The sequence below is a fragment of the Strix uralensis genome, chromosome 3, assembly GCF_047716275.1.
Source record: "Strix uralensis isolate ZFMK-TIS-50842 chromosome 3, bStrUra1, whole genome shotgun sequence".
NCBI lineage: Eukaryota > Metazoa > Chordata > Aves > Strigiformes > Strigidae > Strix > Strix uralensis.
Genome location: NC_133974.1, coordinates 21,085,474 through 21,105,793, shown reverse-complemented (window position 1 = coordinate 21,105,793; position 20,320 = coordinate 21,085,474). Strand labels below are relative to the sequence as shown.

The 20,320-nt window shown below is 35.5% G+C and overlaps 1 protein-coding gene across 1 annotated transcript in view; it reads right to left on the bottom strand.

Moving 5' to 3' along the window:
- The window catches only part of PXDN (peroxidasin), an 86,413-nt gene that overhangs the window by 42,903 nt on the left and 23,190 nt on the right, over positions 1 to 20,320 (bottom strand). Inside the window, exons 2-5 of the mRNA XM_074861650.1 lie at positions 16,452 to 16,523; positions 14,771 to 14,842; positions 7,889 to 7,960; positions 582 to 653 (exon numbers count right to left, since the gene is read on the bottom strand). Of these exons, the coding sequence (XP_074717751.1) occupies positions 582 to 653; positions 7,889 to 7,960; positions 14,771 to 14,842; positions 16,452 to 16,523 (288 nt within the window). The remainder of the gene's footprint in view (positions 1 to 581; positions 654 to 7,888; positions 7,961 to 14,770; positions 14,843 to 16,451; positions 16,524 to 20,320) is intronic.

Here is a 20,320-nt window from a genome sequence, read left to right as displayed (position 1 = left end):
TAAAAAGCACAGAAATATGCATGTAATAATTCAGATACTGAGATGTACTCATTTCATTTACATTCTTCTGAAAGGTCTTTAAGAGAAAGTAATTTTACAAAATACAAAAACAACTGAACCTTATTCAGCAATTCATTGGCTGCTATTTCTTAAGTGGCCTCCAAGGTGTATTTGGTGTGTCCATATGGGGAAAAAGAAGCCATAAAAAGACAGAGTAACCAGAAGGAAGGGAGTTCATAAGCATTCAAATGAGAAACAAAAAAAGCAAAGTCATAATATAAATGTTCTACTTCTTCATTCATAACATTTATTTTAGGCCAAATATTGATCACAGCTCTATGGGAAATAGTTTTGCAATAGAAAAATATACCACAGGCAACGCTCACTTCTGCATGCCTCTAAGGTCAGCCTGACCAAAGTGTTCTTGGCAAAGACTATGTAGTAGTTACAATAAAAAATTTAGATTAAAAATATTCTATGGGAATGATAAAAATATTATTTTCCAGTTTCAAACACTGAATTTAATTCAAACAAAGAAGCAAGCTGACTTCTGAATCTTACCCCAAGAAAAACAAACTTACAGCCTTTCAAGTTTTGGCAGATGGGTAAAGGATTCAGGTTCCAACGTTTCTATTTGATTAAAGTGCAGATACCTGAAAATATGTTAAACAAAAAGAAAAATACTGAAACAGTTTTCTTAATGAAGCTGAAATATTATAAAGCAATTGTTATTGTTTACACAGTGTTTACCCATCTAAATGGTGACAGTGATGTAGTGGCTTAACTTTCTTCTGTTATCATCTGAATCCTGTACTTGAATCTGAGAAATACAAGATATGACGAACAAGAAGGGTTTGCAGACCACTATACAGTCTGTGAATGTGTCTGTACATATAGGTGCAAAAAAAATCGTTTGAGAACCATTACTTTGGAGATTTTGGAGATACTACTTTGAACACTCTTTTGACAAGTCTGATTTTCATTAGTATACATACTTGAATAAATATATATGAAAAAAGGAAATTTTTTTTTTACAGGTTGTTTAGGAAATATTTACAGTTTCCAACAGAATAACACTTTTAGTGGACAACTATTTTCATTGCTATCACATTGAGTGGAAATTTCAAAAGATGCTGAGAAGTAACCTGCTCTAGTCCATGAATACTGGCATTTAAAGCTGTGAATGCCCTCAAAAGCTCAAAAGTCAAACAAATGCTTAATATAAAAACAAGTTTGATTTAATTGCTTTTACACAACGGGCTTCCCAGCAATTGGTGTACAATTAACGACCACAGCAGTGCTCTGTTTGATGCTCTATTGATGCTTGTGTAAACTATTAATATTACTCAGCAACAAATATTACACAGCCGTTAATCCTGTAAAACTGAAAAAGTCTAATGTAACAAGATAATTAACCAGATTATTAATCTGGAACTGCTGTGAAAATGGACTTCAAAGGCAGCATCATTCCAGTCTTGACTATGCTGTGGATAACCTTGCAGATGAGAAAACAAGAAGTAATTGATAAGACTTGCACAAGGAACTGTGAAAATGATTTATAGACTTTGGATCCTGATTATATCCAAATGTATCTAAACCTCCTACAGTTTCCTATTTGACCTCTGACAAACTCAGGAACAGCTGGAGAATGTGCATATACAGAAATCATTGTGGGCTAAAGAACAAAAAAAAAACCCCTCATCTAAAACAAAGAGAAAATCTCAGGCCCCAAAAATCTCCTGAAAAATCAATCCTTCAGCATGAAAAGTAAAAGGACACAGGAACTCCTTTGTGCTGAAACACCACACGTGCTCTACTCCCTGACCTGTGCCGAATGGTCACCGCAGGGAGAGGAAAGCGGGAACAAGCGGTGAGTACGGCAGAGTCGTTGCAGTGAGCGCTGGAAGGCGCGTGCGGCAGGGAAGCCAGGCACGTGCCTGGCAGCCTCCCAGATCCCCCGCCAGCAGCAGCACAGCCCGAGCGCGAGCCAGTGAGCGATGCCAGGGAGCAATGAATGGGGACCACAGAAAAAGCCAATAAATCAGCACGGATGTGATCAGGCACATCAGAGTGTCAAGCCCGCTTACTGCCAGCGCAACGCGTGGCCACATACTGTAGTGAACATAGAGTATGATCCTGTTTGCATAAGGAAACAAGAAGTGCGTAATCATGCTATGCCTGCCAGTCTTTATCTCCCTTTTGAAAATACAGGCCAATTTCATCTAAATTAAGAAGACAGACATCTCAAAGGCAGATACTTCCTGCAAGGTTCTTTCAAATCACCAGCAAAGAGAAGAGAGAGTTCAGTTGCATCCAGCCCTGAGGAAGGACCAGCAGGACAGGCAGGTATCTGCCCTGTGGGCAGGGCCCAGCCATGAGACGGGCTGGCACAGCTCGTCAGGAGCCAGGGCTCAGCTCACCCACCTCCCCAGCATCAGCAGCATTTGGGAGGGGGCAAGGCAAGGTGGGGATCACCGCAGTGAAAGAGGATGAAGGAAAAAACCAGGCATAACTATAGGGTTTGCTACTTCTTCTGAAGCAGCTTTGATTTTGGAAAAAATTACATACGCTACTTCTTGTGCAGCCAACAGGGATTTTTTAACTTTGTTAATTCTGCCTGCATTTTTATGATTCAGGAGCACTTTGCAAATGTATCTCCTTATCTTCCCAATAAATTAACCTACTGTACTTCTTTAGCATTGACAAGGCAAGATTTGTAAGTACAAGTAATACTTCTTACTAGAACAACAAATAATGTTGGAAAAAGCAATCACACTGAGGCACACAACCCCTTCTTCAGGTCCATGGATCACAGGTGAGATTAGCAAAGAGAGAAAAAGAAAGGACACCTCTCTCAGATGGTTTAACTGATGTATACATCATTAAACACAAAGCAACAGCTCATAACTGCTGTTTTCTATTCAAGATTACTATAATTACAGATGTGAAGAACACTTTATGTGCCTGAAAACTCATCTTGTTTTTCCAACCAAATTAATCAGTCTAATCATAACAATACTTCTGTTATAAACCCTGCCTTGTTTACAACCTCAAATCATCACAGATACAACTACAATAATTCAGGCACTGAAGCACATTATAACAGCTAACTTCACCTCATCAGAAATCATGCTGCCTAAAGTAGATCAAAAAACCAAATCACGTAGTCCAGCTGGAAAATACTCTTAACTGCTTCATATGACAAGCTAGTTGGATTTTGCAGGTCTTTAAATTATGACCTCAAAAAAACTCCTGAGCAAGTTGTCAGGAAATTTATGAACAGAACAAGGTGTTAAATATCTGGACAAAGTAATTAGCAACAAGTGTAATTCTAAAAAAAATAGATGCAGAAACCAGATTGCATTGTAGGTCTACAATAAAAAGAATAAAAAATCCTTGGCTTTACTACCTTTAATCACATTTTATCACTTAGGTTTTTCACATACATGTGTTTCTTCTATGTACCACATTAATGCTTTTTAAAAGGATTTTTAATATTCTAATTAATAGGAGGATTTCTTGGACTGGACATTCACTGTAAAGGTAATCATGTTCAGGAAATAATCTCACACTGACATGTATTTATAGATACCTTTTAGGTTCATAATATAAAACACTCTTAAAAATAGTAGTATGATGTAATAAATTTGGTATTAAAAATACTTTCATAATGGAAATTTAAAGAAAAAGCACACAAGAGTGATTTTTAAATACCCCTGTGTCTTCCTTTTTTAATTCTGAATTCACTATCAAGGACGAAACAGAAGGAAAGGAAATGCTTAAAGGTAAATAAAGTCCAAACCAAACACTAGAGGAAAATAAAAATTTGATCAAATAAGCATGGTACAGATTTTATCTTTGTTATTATTAATCTCGGAGGATGAGCATTTACAGTAAAATTCAGTCCCAGTTGCATTTTTCACAGCACTAAATTTAGGATTATATCTTCTGTAGCATAATATTTTTGTAGAGGATTACTTTTATCACATATGCCAATTGTTCATTTCTACTAGTATCTCCACATCTTTGGGGAAGTACTTAAAATCCATTAGTTGAGTATAATCTATGTTCTGAATATTTAAATAGCATGTTTGCTATTTTGATGATTTGAAAGAGAATGAACAAACATATTTCTCCCACATTTATCAAAGAGCTTTCCCTGCCCTGGGGTATGACAAGAAGTAACAGGCTTAAACCACAAGGAAAGAGATTTAAATAAGATGTTACAGTAACAGTATAAAATATTGGAAGAGGATACTTAAGGAGATTATGGAATCCTCTCTTTAAAGACTTTTAAAATAAGGCTAGATAAATATGTTTCCAGTCATCTGGGTTTGTTGTCCCTAGCTGATCTTGTTTTAGAATAGTAAGGATGTACTTCTTAAGGCCCCTTTCATACCTTTCGGGTTTGTTTGTTTGTTTATTGATTAATTCTCTTTCATTATTCCTTACCATAGGTATTTTTAGCAGCAGTGAGACTTTAATCAGGCTTCGCTGTATTAAATGTGCATAACTGCTCACATACAGTTATGCAAAAACCAGGAACTCTTTGTAATATAAAACATTAAGAAATTCATAGTAAAGTTTCAAAGCCACTGAAAATGGAATTAAGGAAAATTAAATTAATATAACAAGCTGCATCACTGTATGTAAGGTAACGTTTTTAACTATTAATTTCAAAAAAATATATATATGTGTATACAAACTAGAGCATAACTCTAATAACAGCTTATAAAGAGCAAATTTAGTATGTTAATATGAAAGTCAAAAGAAAATGCATAATTAGTATTCCACTAAGATTAGGTAAATGGATTTAAATAATTCCATTAGTATCTGGGGATCCCACTAGTTAAGGACTGCAGAGACACTTTTTGGACCTGATACCAACAGCTCTTAGGAGAAGATCTCAAAAAATATAGTAGGTATTTGAAAGAAAATCAATCTACACACATCTGGAAATAGACTGCATTTAGAGCTTGATCTTGGGATCCAGATACAGCAAACTCATGACCTCCCAAGACAGGTATTTGTGATATTTCAGGTGGGATTCAGTTGTCTAAGCACAGGCATAGAGAGCCATATAGCGGTTGTCTAAGTGCAAGCATATAGAGGCAGCTTTCATTGCCTTTTGGGTGCTCCGGCTGCCTTCCATCTGCTGCTCAAAAAAACCGCAAGTTTCCTGCAGCTTTGTGTCACATTTGCCAGACCCAAACATATGTCTTGCAGATTTAACAGGATCTAAACTGGTACTAAGCGGTTACTTTTCATCAGCTGACTTTCTCCCTTCATGCCCTGCCATGACTGAAGAGTTAGGTGACGAAATATGTATGGCTCAGTATGTTCGAGCATCTAAAACTGCCAATTTTTTTCAGAATTTACTCTAGCACAAGTGAGTTTCAAGATCTGATTCAAAGATCTTACTCCCTTGGCAGAAATCTCCAAAGAAAAAGAGATTTCTACTACATCAGCAGCTAAGAATTGTGCCGCAGAGGTTTAGGAAGGATCCTGCCAGCAGCAGTAAATACCGTGGTTTTCCTTCCCTTATACATGCAACAACAGGCCTCCTAAATCAAACTAGACTCTCTCAAAGAACAACAACAACAACAACAAAAACAACCCAGAAAAGTGTTTGCTTTGCTGTTCAGTTTCTTTAAAAAAGCAACTATCAGTTTCATTTTGCTTCATTGGAGTAGAAGAAATTACTATGAATCGAGTCTTTCCCTGAGACACAGACCACAGCATCTGCTTCCAAGAACTCTGCTGAGCATTGAGAAGAGCATTTGGCTGAGTCAACACATCCAGTAGCAAAAGGTTTTTGATAACTTGAGGCCATAGAAGCCTCAAACACAGAAACATCAACTGAGCAGTCGATACAGTCCCCGACTGAAGTTAGAAGACTTGGGAACTTGTTCACAAAGACTAACTTTTGTCTTGTGAACACAGTCTTTCTCCAAAAATAATGTGAAAGAACAGACCTTGTAGAGTCAGACCCTATTTTTATGCTAAGCCTATTTTTATGCTAAAGATACATAAATGACAAATCTCTCATAAACTACAAATCTCAGTTAATACCGTTCATTAAATTTATTTCCAGGCCTGTCACTGGCTTTCTGTGCTCCCATTTTCCCACCTGGCAAGCCTTCTTTTTAAGATTTGCCCAGGAGAAGGGATCTGAAAGAAGTGAGCTTTCTGGTGTGCACCCAGCAAGGCAGTAAGCCCTCCAGCAGCTCAGCAGACCAGCCACAGGCAACGCTCGCGGCAACTGATGCCATGACACAAGGGCAGTCGCTAAGCAGTGACTGTGCCAGGCTCCGTTTCCATACTTCCCAGGTAGAGGTGAGACTCAAACCCTGTTTAAAACTCAATTTCATACAGAATAATGTTGATGTCTCAAGTCTGAGCTTACAGTGGGATATCACTACAGGCAGAGTGGCTTAACTACAACCTAGTGGAAAAGTACACTCAGAAGGTTTTAGTATTTCAAAGCAATTTATGTTTTTCAGTCATAACACAGATCAACAGGAAATAGAGCAAAAGAAAAAAAGGACAAATGGTGCCACTTGCAGCATATCAGACTTGTGACATGAGTAAGAATATTATTTTGGAAGCTTCAGTAATTCAATAAACAGGCCTCAATATTTAAAATTCTACACAGAAAATAAGAATTGCTATTATCCTGCAAATAAGCCCTACCAGTTTCTCTCAATATACTGCAGTAATTAATCATTGCTAGAATAGGAGGAAGAGGAAGACAAAGGCATTAAGGAAACAAATGACATTTATATATGTTTTATAATTATCACTTGTTTTATATAGAAGCTCTTCCTTCAGTAGGCATCTATTGCCCTCTAAAATGAGCTTGTATGATTTTGTACCCATTCGAAGTATCATTTTATTTCAGATACACACTGTGTCCACTAGCATCCACTAGAGGTTTGTAGTAACAAGGAAACTGGTACATATCATAGAAAATTTGTAATACTTTGATAACTATCAAGAGTTTCAAAATTTACATTGGTCCTAGAAGAAAGATGTTCAGCCCCTAAAATTTATATGCTACAAAATGGTCTACAAAATACTCATTGATCTAGGACTGTTATTTGGCAGTCAAACCGTGAAACAGCTATGCATTTGTAACTCTTTCTGTTTTTCTAAACATTACCACAATGAATGTATAGCAATGCTTTCTGATCATAAAACAAAATATAGTTAAACTTAATTGAATCAATACAATCAGTTTCTGTCATGCTAAGGACTGCATTTTTCATTCTTTTTCAACAGAAATTATTCTTCAGTCATTACGCAGGAAAAAGAGTATGATTTTAATCAGTCTTTGTAGAAGACATTACTGAACGATCTACATTACACGCAATTACTTTTTAAACATCTGTATATGGCAATGATTAACACATCAATAATAGTAAGGTTTTAATGTTAAAATCTTGTTTTAAGATATAACAAAACTGGGTTAAACTTCAAGAGACTAATTCATCTTTAGTTATGCTGCATAAAACAAAGTAACTGCTGCAGTCAAAGGAATTGCAGTGTTATAAAACCTACAGAAATGAAATCAGAATCTCTCTCTAAGCAATACACATTAGTTCTCAACATTTTCCACAATAATGCTGCTTCTTCATCAAAGCTATGTAACAATGTATAGGGACACCGGGAATGCAAATCACAAATAAAAGACAAACACAGAAATGAGGAATTTGACACAGAGACCAACTGTGTTTTTTCACATGCAAATGATTATGGGGGCTCTGCCTAACAACCCAGGGAGTGCAGACATGCAGAGCATGCAGGCAGGATGTACGGATCAAGGCGTGCACTTTTCCTCTGCAGGGGAACCATGGAGATGACAGCACAGAAGAGAAAAGGCACTTACAGTTGTTCTAGAGAGGCAAGTCCTTTAAATGCTTGCCTGTCAATTGACTGGATTTCATTCTTGTACAAATAGCTGAAACAAGAAACAATCAGTAATATTAGTACACAAACAAGAGCTACATGAAGGTGGAAAAGAAGAATTAAGTTGACACGTGAAGACAGTTTTTCAACTACATACTAGGAAAAAAATACAAAACAAAAATAAACACATACACATAAAAATACTTTGTCCTCTAGATTTCATCCCAAATGTTTGCCAGGAAGGACAAAAGTCTGGGGCCTTGTAGGCCCTGAGGCTGTCACCCGGATGGTCTTGGGCTTTCCAGTGCTCACTGTTACTACTTACTGTTTCTTTGCCCCTCAGTTTCTTGATGGGCTTGCCAAAAGTCAAAATAAATTTAACTCAGTGGGACAGAATTGTATCTGAAGTGCCTTTGCCAGAACACACCAGGGATGACATTGGCCTCTTGCTTTCTTTAAAATCTCTCATCTGCATACTGGTACAAATATTCAAATTACAATGGAATAAGTCTTTTTACTGGACTTGAAGAACAAATAGTGAGAATTTATTTAACTCTGTGCCACCTTTTGAATATTTACAAAAAAATACAAGTTAGAATATTGGTATTGCACCCATAAAACAGCATTGTATATTTATCACTGTGTAGAAGACGGACATTAGGTCCACATTGATACTCTATAGTATAAACAGAATAAACGTATCCAAAGTACCAGTATGTTCACATGTTGTTTCTACCTTTTCTACAGAATTAAAATAAATCAGGATGGATCAGTGTATGTGCTCACGTTCATCATGCTTTTAACAGCAAGGATGGTTTAGTGAGAGGGCGTTGGAGAAAAATCACACAGTTTAGCTGATGACTGCAGTTTCTGCATGGAGGCAGCAAAACACTTTTGGGGTTCAGTGTCAGTCACTCTCTTTTTGTGTTAGGTTAGGAACAGGTTTGCAGTTAAGAACTTTCCCACAATTATTTGACACATGATTTTAAACTCAGTTAATCAGGCATGGATTTCTATGAAAAAGGGATGAAGAGACTTTGGACCACAAATGGCTTTATTAGCAGGCATTTTATTAGTAGTGGTTTGGGCTTTATTATTATTACAGCTTTCAGTAAGTTACCAGAAATATTGCAAACTTCTTTTGATGCAACAGATAAAATACTGGCTCTGCTGGAGTTGGTGGCAGTTTTTACACTGACTTGACAATGGGCAACATTTCACAATAGGCGCTAACAAGGAAAAAAGTTGTAGATATCTGATGTTCAACTCATGACAACTTTGGGGGACAATATGGAGTAGTATCCTTCTCTTGAGTCTAAATTTAGTTTTCCAGTGAATCATTTGCTGAGATTCCAATACATTAATATACAGAGACTCAGGTGTGCTTAATTAACATAGATATGCATCTGAACAAAAAGCAGAGTTTCTTCAATAAGAGAATAACAAGTAAGCAAAAATTTCTGAGGTTTTTAAAATGCTCAAAATTATGAACAAATCAAACTGGAAAAAAAATAGTCATGTGAAATTATTGTAAAAACTTTTAAAATAATTTGAAAAGAGAGAGAATAGATGTATTACATATTTTGAATGTGAATTGTTTTTTATTCTATTTGAAAAAAAAATTATTTCACGAGTGTTTTGACTCATATTTACCAATTCATTTTAGGATTACAGTCATTACAACTTTGTCTCCCCTTAATTTTCCTCTCTGTATATTAAATTGCTATCTTATTTTCCAGCAAAAATTTTAAATGCACCATTTCTCTCTCCTTAGAAGATTTCAAGGACTGAACACCTAAAGTGTTATCTACCTTTCTTAATACACTCCACTTGGCAGCATGGAAATTCCTCTTATTCCTCTGAGTACTAAACTTCTGATCAGACCAGTGAACCAGCGTGGGCTAAGATGGTTTTTATAACTAACCTCAGTTAAGTATCTCTTGTGGGCATTTAAATAATTTTATTCAAGAAATCTGAATTAATACAATTTTAAAAAAAAAAGTTTTACAAGAATCACTCATGTAACTTTTATTTACTTTCTGCAGACAAAGGCAGAGAGAAAACCAAAGCTGGATTAGAGGAAGACTGGGATAATGACTTTGTAGTTTTGCTGACTTTTACCACCATACTGCAGGGAAGGGAGCAGACTTTCATATCCCCTTTTGGAGCTCTTACCAAGCCACTGTAGTGGGACTTTATTTGGGATTCAGCTTTAAACTACAACTTTTTCCATTCTGATCAGAAAACCCTCAGCTGCAGGAGCCTCAGCTGACATCAGCCTATCACGTCCCCCCTCCACAGAGAAACCCCAGCAACCCCAAGGCTACAAAAACGTATGTTCTATGACAGATGTGTTAACCAGACTTTCATTTAATTGTGTAGATGTTTCCCTGAGAATATTAACAGAAAGAAAAATATATAAATATTTGCCTAATGAAGAGATGACAGAATACAAAATACAAATAAGTAGCACTCACAAAAAATATTTGTCTTTCTAAAATGCTACTGTGCCTAACAAGTAAAACTTTATAAGCACTGCACTAATCTTTAACAAAAACATTCTCAAAATTTATCCCAGTTACATTAGCAGAAAACAGATTTATAGTATAATTAGGGAAAAAGTAATTTATCATTTAATTTACCTAAAAGCTCTCTTACAGAACTGAACCATTAGAATTTTATGAAGAATAAATAGTGCATTAAGATGACAAAGGGTTATGTTCTATTAAGACTATTACTACTAACTGTTTTCAGAAGAGTTACAAAAAATAGCATTTTTCCAGAAATCAAGCAAGGCTGATAGAGGCCAGAGGTACCTGTCATGTACTTGAGAAATGAACAAACAAATAGGTAACCAGTTATCAGAAAATTAGAAAAAAAAAAAAAAGTAGTTTTAATTAAAAAGTTTGCTAGATCCCTTATGAGGATAATTTTTGTTTCTTTTTTCTATGGATCGTGTTAAAAGTTACGTGATTTAAGGGAAGTAAGATCCAGATACATTTGGTTGGAACTGGAGGGGAAAAAATGTTTAAAAGTAATAGCAATATCAGGCATTGTAGAGTTAAACCTGACAAATAAATACAGCAAAGAGAGATTGATATAGAAACATAAAGGAGACAGTGGACTTAGCAACATGAACTGAAAAGAAATGAGATCCAGAATCACTGGAGGTGTTCAAAGGACAAAGTAACATGACTATGACAGCAACAGTGGCAGAAGGTACAGAAGGAAACGTGAACTAATCCCATTTCTGGAAGGGTGAGGTTAGCAATTCTTCTACCACCATTACGTCATTCACCGAAGGCAAAACAAACCTTGTATGATCCCTTTTAGTACTTCCAGAACTGATACATGTCATACAGTCTTAATTTCCATTTATCATATGCTTACCACAATGTCTTATTCCTCACCTCTCCATTTCTTACTAAGTGAACATGTATCAGTGTTGTTGCCAAAATTATTTTCATTCTCCATTTTTATTTCCTTCACTTTCTTCACACTAGCTTCTAGTTTACTGCTCTGTAAATACCAAGTACCTACTCTTTATCTGGAAAGTGGATTTTAATCACTAATCTATATTTTATATCTTTCTGTATCTCCTCCCTGAATTCTTTCCTTATAACTTAACTTCATGTTTTCCGCTGCTGATTCCAAATATTTAGTATCCTACATGTTGAAGTGGTAGCACGTGTCTACTTTAAATTCCCAATTTTCTCTCTTGGAGAATAAACTGTTGACTTCCAGGATCAGGAAGTATTATCCTACCAAGCTTCCACAAATTTACCTGCATCTATATAAGGTTGGGAAGCTTTTCTTTCTCATCCTTCTGTACTATCACCTCTAGTCAGTAAACTGAATAACTCACAGGAAGTCAATTAAATATATTCAGTGTACCACATACATCATGTACACATATACACCTTGTATCAGGAGCAACAAATTACAAACATGTTACCAATTATTTTGCTCATATTAAGACAACTTTTACAGTTTATTTTAGACAGGAGTGTTTACAGTATCCTTTGCAGAAGGGGGAACATAAGACCCAAAAAATTATACAGAATCACTGAAGTGCAGAAAGAAACTGTATTATGGATGGGGTCCAAGCTACTAATGATCCTTACTTTGATCCTTAGTAAAGAACCATATTGCCAACACTAAGGTATATGAAATAAAGACAGACATACAGAAAGGCAGAAAGGCAGGAAAAAAAAGTATCCTCTTGGTTTCATAGCAAAACAATAATAATTACATTTCTTTCTTTCCAACTTTTAGTATATGAATTCAAAGGCAAATGATTTCCACAAACAGTACAGTAAGATCATGCAAAACTGTTTATAGCACTGTCAAAATTTCAATTACATAAAGAACAAGATAACAAATATTCCTAAAAAATAAGGTTCAAAAATCATGTGTATAATTCTACTTTTATAATGTAAAGACCAAGTTTTAAAATTACAAATACTTTTAATATACAGAAATTTGAGAAAATATCATTACTCTTTGTCAAAATTTGTTCTTCAGACAGACAATTCTGAAAACATATATACCTCATAAAACTCTAAGCTCAGTTTCATAAATAGTACAAGAAGCATTTGAAAATTCTAGGGCTTCTTTGACACTTGCTGGAAAAGTTTTGTCTGAAAGCACAAAAACTGATCGTCAGTAGAGATACAGGAATGGGCCTTGACATCTCTCTCTCAGACAGTGGCTTTTTTTTAAAATAAATGTGCTGTATTTTGTTTTATACTTACATATTTTATATATAACTATATAGTTACAAATATTTTTATACAGGTATATGTTCATATTAATAATAGTTATACATTTTATATTTACATATATTTTGCTAAATCAAAGTCACTGAGAAATGACAGATTTTCTAAAACTACTCAGTGAATTATACATTTTTGGAAACATCTGCGATCCAGTACTTGAGTTCTCATAAGAACACAAGTACCATCATGGTCCAATGATCTCATTTATGAAACATGACAATTAGGTTTGCAAATATGCATAAGATCGGGCCATAGAAAACCTCAATTATTCCAGATGATTTGGCTTTATAATATTAAATTCTGAACAATATTTTGAACTTTTGTACAAACTCTCCCCGCTAATTTCTACTTCAGTTGATCCGACTGGGAGAAAAATGGTCTGTTTTGTCCCCTTTGTTCCACAGAATACAGGTATCATGTACTTACTCAGCTGAAATTTTCACAGCTGAACTGTATTTATTTGGTACACTCAAGCCTTCTGTATTATGATTATCTGACCAGTACCAGCATTTTTATAACTGTAAGGATGTACAGTTTAAAGCTAAACATTTATATCACAGCCACTGAAACAGGCAAAAAGATCTTTTTGAAGTCTATTTTAGCAAAACAGGGGATGGCTTTAAAGAAGAGCTCTCTGCAGTTAAATGAACTACCACATTGAACTTCATATTCAAATTTTCCAGAGAACAAGAGGAAAAGGAAAAGATCTTCCTCATAACAATATAGACATAGATAAACATTACTATATGTATATGAAAACAAATCATAGTTCACTTATCTCTTTTCACTCTTTTATTGAGCTGAACAGAGTGCATATTTGAGTTTTATCTCAGGTCTACTACAACTAGACAAAGGCAAGCATGTGAAAACAAATAACTAATAAGAACAAAGTAGTATTTTTGCACAGTTGCTGACTATGGAAATAAGCTTAGACATCTTGAATTAGTAGACCTTACATACTCCACTACCAGATCTACCATACAAACACATCTTGTAACAAATACGATCATCATGGACTTAATTAATTCATTGGGGATTGTCTCTTCAATATTCTTTTTCCTCCTATTGCATATAGATTAAGTAGTGTTATTACTGAAAGACAATAGACATAAAAATCAGACCCAGAAATGTAATCAAACACAGCTTGGAAAATCAGGAAACGCGTCTGCACAAATTCATGTGATTTTTATTTTCTTCCCTTCTGTCACCTCCTTAGAGCTATTCAGGCTACAGTCTTGAAAACTAAATGGAAAATTAAGTTTCTGAATTGCTTCCAAAACACTGAAATCTCAAAGTGACCATTTTTTTCTGTACAGCATTCAAACAACGATCAATACTCCAAGACAATGGAGAGAAACTTTTCTGCATGACATTACAAAAGGTGGATTCCAGAGACAAGATGACAACTTACTATTCACCTTCAGTTTTTTATACAGATAAAATAGCATTTTTAATGTCTTTTTTTTTATTTTGATAATTAATACACTTGATATGTTTGGTAACAATGGGAGGAGTTAGTCTTAAAATATACAAGGTGCCTCAAGACATAGAAATTATGGCAAATCATATAGGTACTTTTCTATTTTGTGCTTGACTTAATTTGTCTCTTACAAATTTATACTGCATTCAGTGAACAATTTAGGAGTAGTTAAAAAGCTTACATAAGTTACAAGCTTCTGCAGACACAAATCTTGGACTAGCTGCTTTTAAACCACTTTCCAAAACACAAACTTAAAAAGTACCTCTATGAAGGTTTCAGTGAACCTTTAAAGACGTGACTTCCTAAACCTTTCAACATATCCCTTTTTAAATTATCTTTTAAAATCATATAGTAAACAGCAACTAGTAAGTCCCTTAAAATCTACTGCCCAAAATATCAATTTTATATTAGCAAGTATCAAAGCACCTGCTTAGAGAAAGATTCACAATTGCCCGCACTCCATAAATTAATTTCACAGATTTCCAAAGTAGTTTATCTCCTGATATAGTGAGTCAGATTAAAACACAACCTCAGATTAAAACACTTTCCCATTGAAGAAGTTCAGTTACACATTGACACAAAAAGTAACGTTCATTTAACTTACAGATATTTCAGATTTTCAAGGTCTTCAAATGCCCCACTAGGTATTCTTTTGATTTGATTGTTGTTTAGAAGCCTATTAAAAGAAATAGCCATTTACTTTAACATACAGGAACAGTAGGGGGGGAAAAAGTGTAATAGCTGGTGTAATGTAACAATGAAGGAAAACTTAAAAGAATAACAAAACAAAACTCTTCTTCCCCTAACAGTAACTGTTAAAAGAAAAAAAAAGTGATGTGCTTACAGCTGCTCAGTCACTACCTTGCAGGAGAAAACTGAAAAAATTAGACAGAAATAAAAAAAAAAAAGAAAAAAAAATCTAAAACCTGAAATAATGTGGCTTTTTGTAGGTGTCTGAGAAGATGATGAAGGGGAAAAAAATCTTGGTCTCAAGTCTACACATCAGTTTGAGATTGATAAAATCAAGATTAACAAATTTGTCATCAGGAGGTGCATTTAAGTGACTTCTCCTACATGTTTCTTAGCAATACTCTGTGCACTGGGCCTTTTACATCACACAGGAACACAACTGTCTGATTCAAGATTTGCGCTCATCCCTTATGCAGTGCTTTTATGAAGAGAATGGAATCCAAACTTAATGAATTCTGTCTTTATTTGGGACTTCTGGATCTCAGATCAGTTATTTGGACAGTAAAACCTGAGGCCGGATATCTGACAGAAATTGTAATTCAAAACTGGGGGTCATCTGCAAACAGAGATGTGATCAAAGGTGACTGGCAGCAGCAATAGTAGTAAAAACTAGTAAAAACGTCTTGGTAGCATGGATTTGGACAATATACTTTTGGGGGAAAGTCCAATTGTTTCTTCTTGTGTGACTATACAGTACAAGATGTCTCAATACGTTTATTGCTATGTGCTTCCAGGATAAATACATAATAGTGATCCAAAGCTCACTGATACCACTACTGTATTTCAGTTCATACACTATTTGTATTCTAGAAAACAGTCTAATTTGCAATCATAAATTACATAACTGTCCGTGTTAATTCCTCCTCATGTCTGCTAATCTATAGAGAAGAGAAACATGCATGCATTTGTTCAAAAGGGGTGTCTGAAGGAATGACAAAAGAGATACTAAGTTAAAACTATAATACACATACTATTTGCACTATGGTTTGTAAAAAGTCTTAGAAAACACGAACTTTCTTTGCAAACATCTATGATAACAAAGACCTCTATAAAAGGCAGCCCAGTAGGAACAAAAACTTCCAATTACTGCCAGTCCTGGCAAGCACATTAGAATAGGAAAGTTAAAAACATTAGAGTTTGTCAAATATTTTGCAACTACACCACATTTGCACATCAGAGCCTTTGAACAGCTTTGTTGTAATTTCAAGATTTATTATGTGATATTCCACCAAAGTCATTTAGCACAATTTGGAAAAAATTATATAGTAAAGGTCTGTATCGTTCATACCTCCAATTAAAGTATGTTAATAAAACATTAGGATGTAAATAATTTCCTTTTTTATTTTAATAGATGTATACCTGGCTTTGCTTTCAAATACTTTGGGCCTAAACCCCAATTCCCTCACCTGTGTAAATACTAAAGCTGAAATTTGTGAGACTACTTACCTATGATAAGTGAGCAAATTTGGCACATTATCAAATTAATCACATTAAATCAAAAGGGAAAAGGGCTTTAAGGTTGAAAAAGGACTTACAGTGTGTTCAGATTTTTAAGCCGTCTAAACTCTCCAGGCTGGATTTCTTTAATCCTATTAAATCTTAGGTCTCTGTAGAATAAAGAAAGAAACATGTTATAAAAAAATCTATGTATTTTTTCATATGAAAAACTGAACTAATCACAAGTCTTTTGTGACCACCATGACCAGCTGCTGTCCATAAACCCTAGCTTTTGACCAAAGGAGAAGGCAAAATAAATCCAAATTTGACAAATTTAATCAGAGGATTGACCAAATCCAGCCTCAGCGGTCAGTGCTGAAGGCTGTTATCTAAGCTGAACCTGTGGTCATGAAGGATGTTCTCTTCCACAGTGAAGCAACTTGTAATGGGATGTTGAATTGTGTTTCACGAAATTGAATTGTCTCTGTGTTTTAAAAGCTGCTTGTAAATAATACAGTATACAAAAAATGCTTGTAAATAAACAGTTATAGAAAAATTGGGACCAGAAAAAAGCTCAAGAAAACAGAGACAGCTTTCAAGACTTTTAAGCTACTCCGTTCCTTTGGTTTGGGTAAGGAGGCTTAAATGCCTTATGTTGTCTGGCTTTTAAAACCTGCAAATCCAGCTGCCTAAAGATACTTATTTTCTTACTTAATTTTACTTTCTCTTCATATTTGATGTTTTTATCATCTTCAGTTTCTTGTTAGATCTATAGCTTAATAATAACTTCTCCAAGAAGAAGGAAACCAATCTCTCAAGTGAGGTGCTGCAGAGCGAGCAGGGACAGGGAGCGAGGCTGGCAGCAGCGCAGGGGTGTGGGGAAATGCCACAGCTGTGCCAGTCTCACACCTCTTGCCAGCTGAAAGGCGGCGGCAGCGTTTTCCACCTCTGCCCACCTCCTGTCCTCCCCTGGCTCTGAGTCACATGGCCTTGCTGCTTGCTTGCGCTGGCTGTCATGTTCCCAGCAGCTCAGAAACTGTTTTAACCAAGGCATCAGGACCAGCAATAAACCCATGCAGAAAACACAAAACAAAACAAAACAAAACAAAAAACCCAGGAACTAATTTTCTGCCTGATTAGCAAATGGGCCTGAATGGGCTTCCTGGGAGGCCAAACGGGTGAGAGAGGGACTGCGAGGAAACCAAGGGAAAAGAAGGAGGGCAGTAGGTCTGTCCTCTTCCCTAGCAGCAGACCAAGGACACCAGGACCTTATAGTCTCTGGCAATCAAACAGAAGGGAAGCAAACGGAAAGTAAGTAAAATCTGAAAGACAGTGATCACACTTACTGCACTGTCCTTCCTAGAACACACACGTACCAATTGCTTTCAGAAAGCAGGACATAAACATGTCATAATTTCAATCTTTGCACCAAAACCAGTCCTAATTAAAACATAAATATGCACTGAATTTTAACAGGTAATATGTTATCAAGAAATCTCTCTGGAATTCGGTATTTAGTCAAAGGAAATATAGAAAAGCAGACAAAAAGTCAGCTGAATACTAATCCCATATAACCCCACTGGCTGAGCTCGTTCTAATGGGGGGTGTAGTTGCCTGTAGTCTTTTGCAAAGAGCATACTTAAGCATCATTCCTCATGAATCAGTCCATCAGGGCTTATTCCGCTCTGGAATAAAGGCCTCTGAAGGACTTTTTCTACACAAGTGGTTTAGGATGTGGTCTACTGTTCATTGTAAGAAAAGGATTAGACATGTGGTTTTGTTTGCATTACACTCCACCAAAATATTTGATCGGTGACTGGAATAAATGAGGGGTGCAAACTGCCATCCCTTACTTAGATGTGTTGTTAAACTGCCTGTAGACATGAAGGACAGCCCCCTCGCTCAACTCCCAGCTGAACAGAGGATTTCCAGATTTAGAAGCACAAATTGTCATAGCTTGAATTTGTTCTTTACAAAAGCACCTCCTTTAGTTATAGCTAAACCGCATTACGTGGTATTTATCACTCATACAACAAATACTCACTTATCACACATGAAACACACATGTCCCTAATGAGAAAGATGGTGCCTATGAGTCACTGAATCTCAGGTCCCGAGGTTTCCTAAACAAGCATTGAATGTCATAGCCTGCACACAGAGAAGATACAGCAGATCCCTCTATAAGCATCATTGGACATGACATTCTACTTTACTGAGAGCTTTTTCTAGATTATGTGAAAGTTTATTGTGTTTCAAGGAAGCATTTTAATTTTGATTAAAATAATGAAAACTGCAAAAATCCAATATTCATGAATGGAATATTGAAAACTGAGTATTTTTCAAAAACCTCAAAATACCATTATAACTAGCAATATTAAGCTCCTAAACAACACAGGACTTCTCAAATTTTGGGGTTTTTTTTTAAAGTTCCACAATTAAAAATAAATCTTTATCCAAAGTAGGCATAGACAGAATGCAAAATATCTTTTAGATATAAAAGAATATGTATAAAAATAAATATAAAAGAATCCATAAGAAAAGCAAGCCTATTCCCTACAGTGAAGCAAAGCTGATAAGTACGTAACTTTCACAAATGCAATGAAGGAGCCAGTCCTCTGAGTCATCATCAAAATGAGCACCCTTTTGATGTGTCAAATCCATTCTGCAGTAACTCACTAGGATAACTACAGATTAGCAACACCAATCAAAATAATTTATATTATTTTATTATTGCTGCATATTGTGATACCTTATCACAACTCCTGACACTATTGCCCTTCTCATAATAAGTTAAGGCTAAATAATACATCATGTATGAAACCCTAGCCATTTGTTTTCATTCTACATAAAGGTATTGAAAAAGAGCCGTAATAAAACACAGCATCCAAATTTTCTCTAGAGCCCGGTGCATTTGGTATCTGTAAATAAAATGTTTCATAGAAAACTACGATGACAACAATACTTTTTCATGTATTTCATAAAGATTAATTATATGTTTTTGTTTAAAGTTAGTACTACAATTACCTGAAAATTGGAGAAAAAACAACATCAATCTTGCTAAAATGTAGGATTACGATTTTGGTACATTCCTTCAAAAGGAAATGTCATTAATTTTTCAGCACAAAATCCCCCAAAATAAAGAGTGAGGCAGATCACAAATGCAGCTCAAAATAAAGAATACACAACTTCTTTTGTTTCAATTATAGTTCATGAGGTCTTTCTTGTACACAGAAGATAAAAGTTGTTAAACCATAACCACTGTGATTTCTCAAGAAGAAATTCTGTCAAACTGTCTTAATTTCCTCATAAAACAGTATAATAAACCAAGTGGGTAAAGGAAATGGAGTATACATTGCATACATTAGTTTAAGGGTTTTGATACAGGGCATTCACATAAACAAAGCAGAGAAATATGGTTTAGAAGAAATCTCTGTAAACCATGTGTGCAACTGGTAGGGAAAAAGAGGATAAGCAAAGACTAGTTATTGAACTGAAAGGTTGTATGAGGTAGAATCCGGCAGAAATCTGCCCTAAGGTATTCAATATTTTAAGACAAGGTTGGTAGAAGGAAAAATAAGCTTATGAAGTTTGCAGATAGTGGTAAATTTGGAGTGGCTGCAACTATTCTGGAAGATGTTTGAGATGTGAAACAAGCCTGAAGTTATAAATCCCTAAGTGGAAATAATTAACTGAACATCAGTGAGACAGGGAAGAATCACCAGCCACTAGTTCTTTCAAAGCCAATTAAGGTTTCAACAGATGACGAAAAAAAAAACTAAAAGGCCTCAGTCACCACTGCCATACCATTGTAGGAAAAAAAAATATTCCACACTCAATAGGAGCACCATTTCTCAGGCTTGAAATGTCATCCTCCCATGGTACAGACCTCATGTCCAGCTTATGAGAACTGGCCATATTTCAGGGGACAGGAGAAGAGCTCAGAGCAAAAGCTAACAGCAACCAGAGC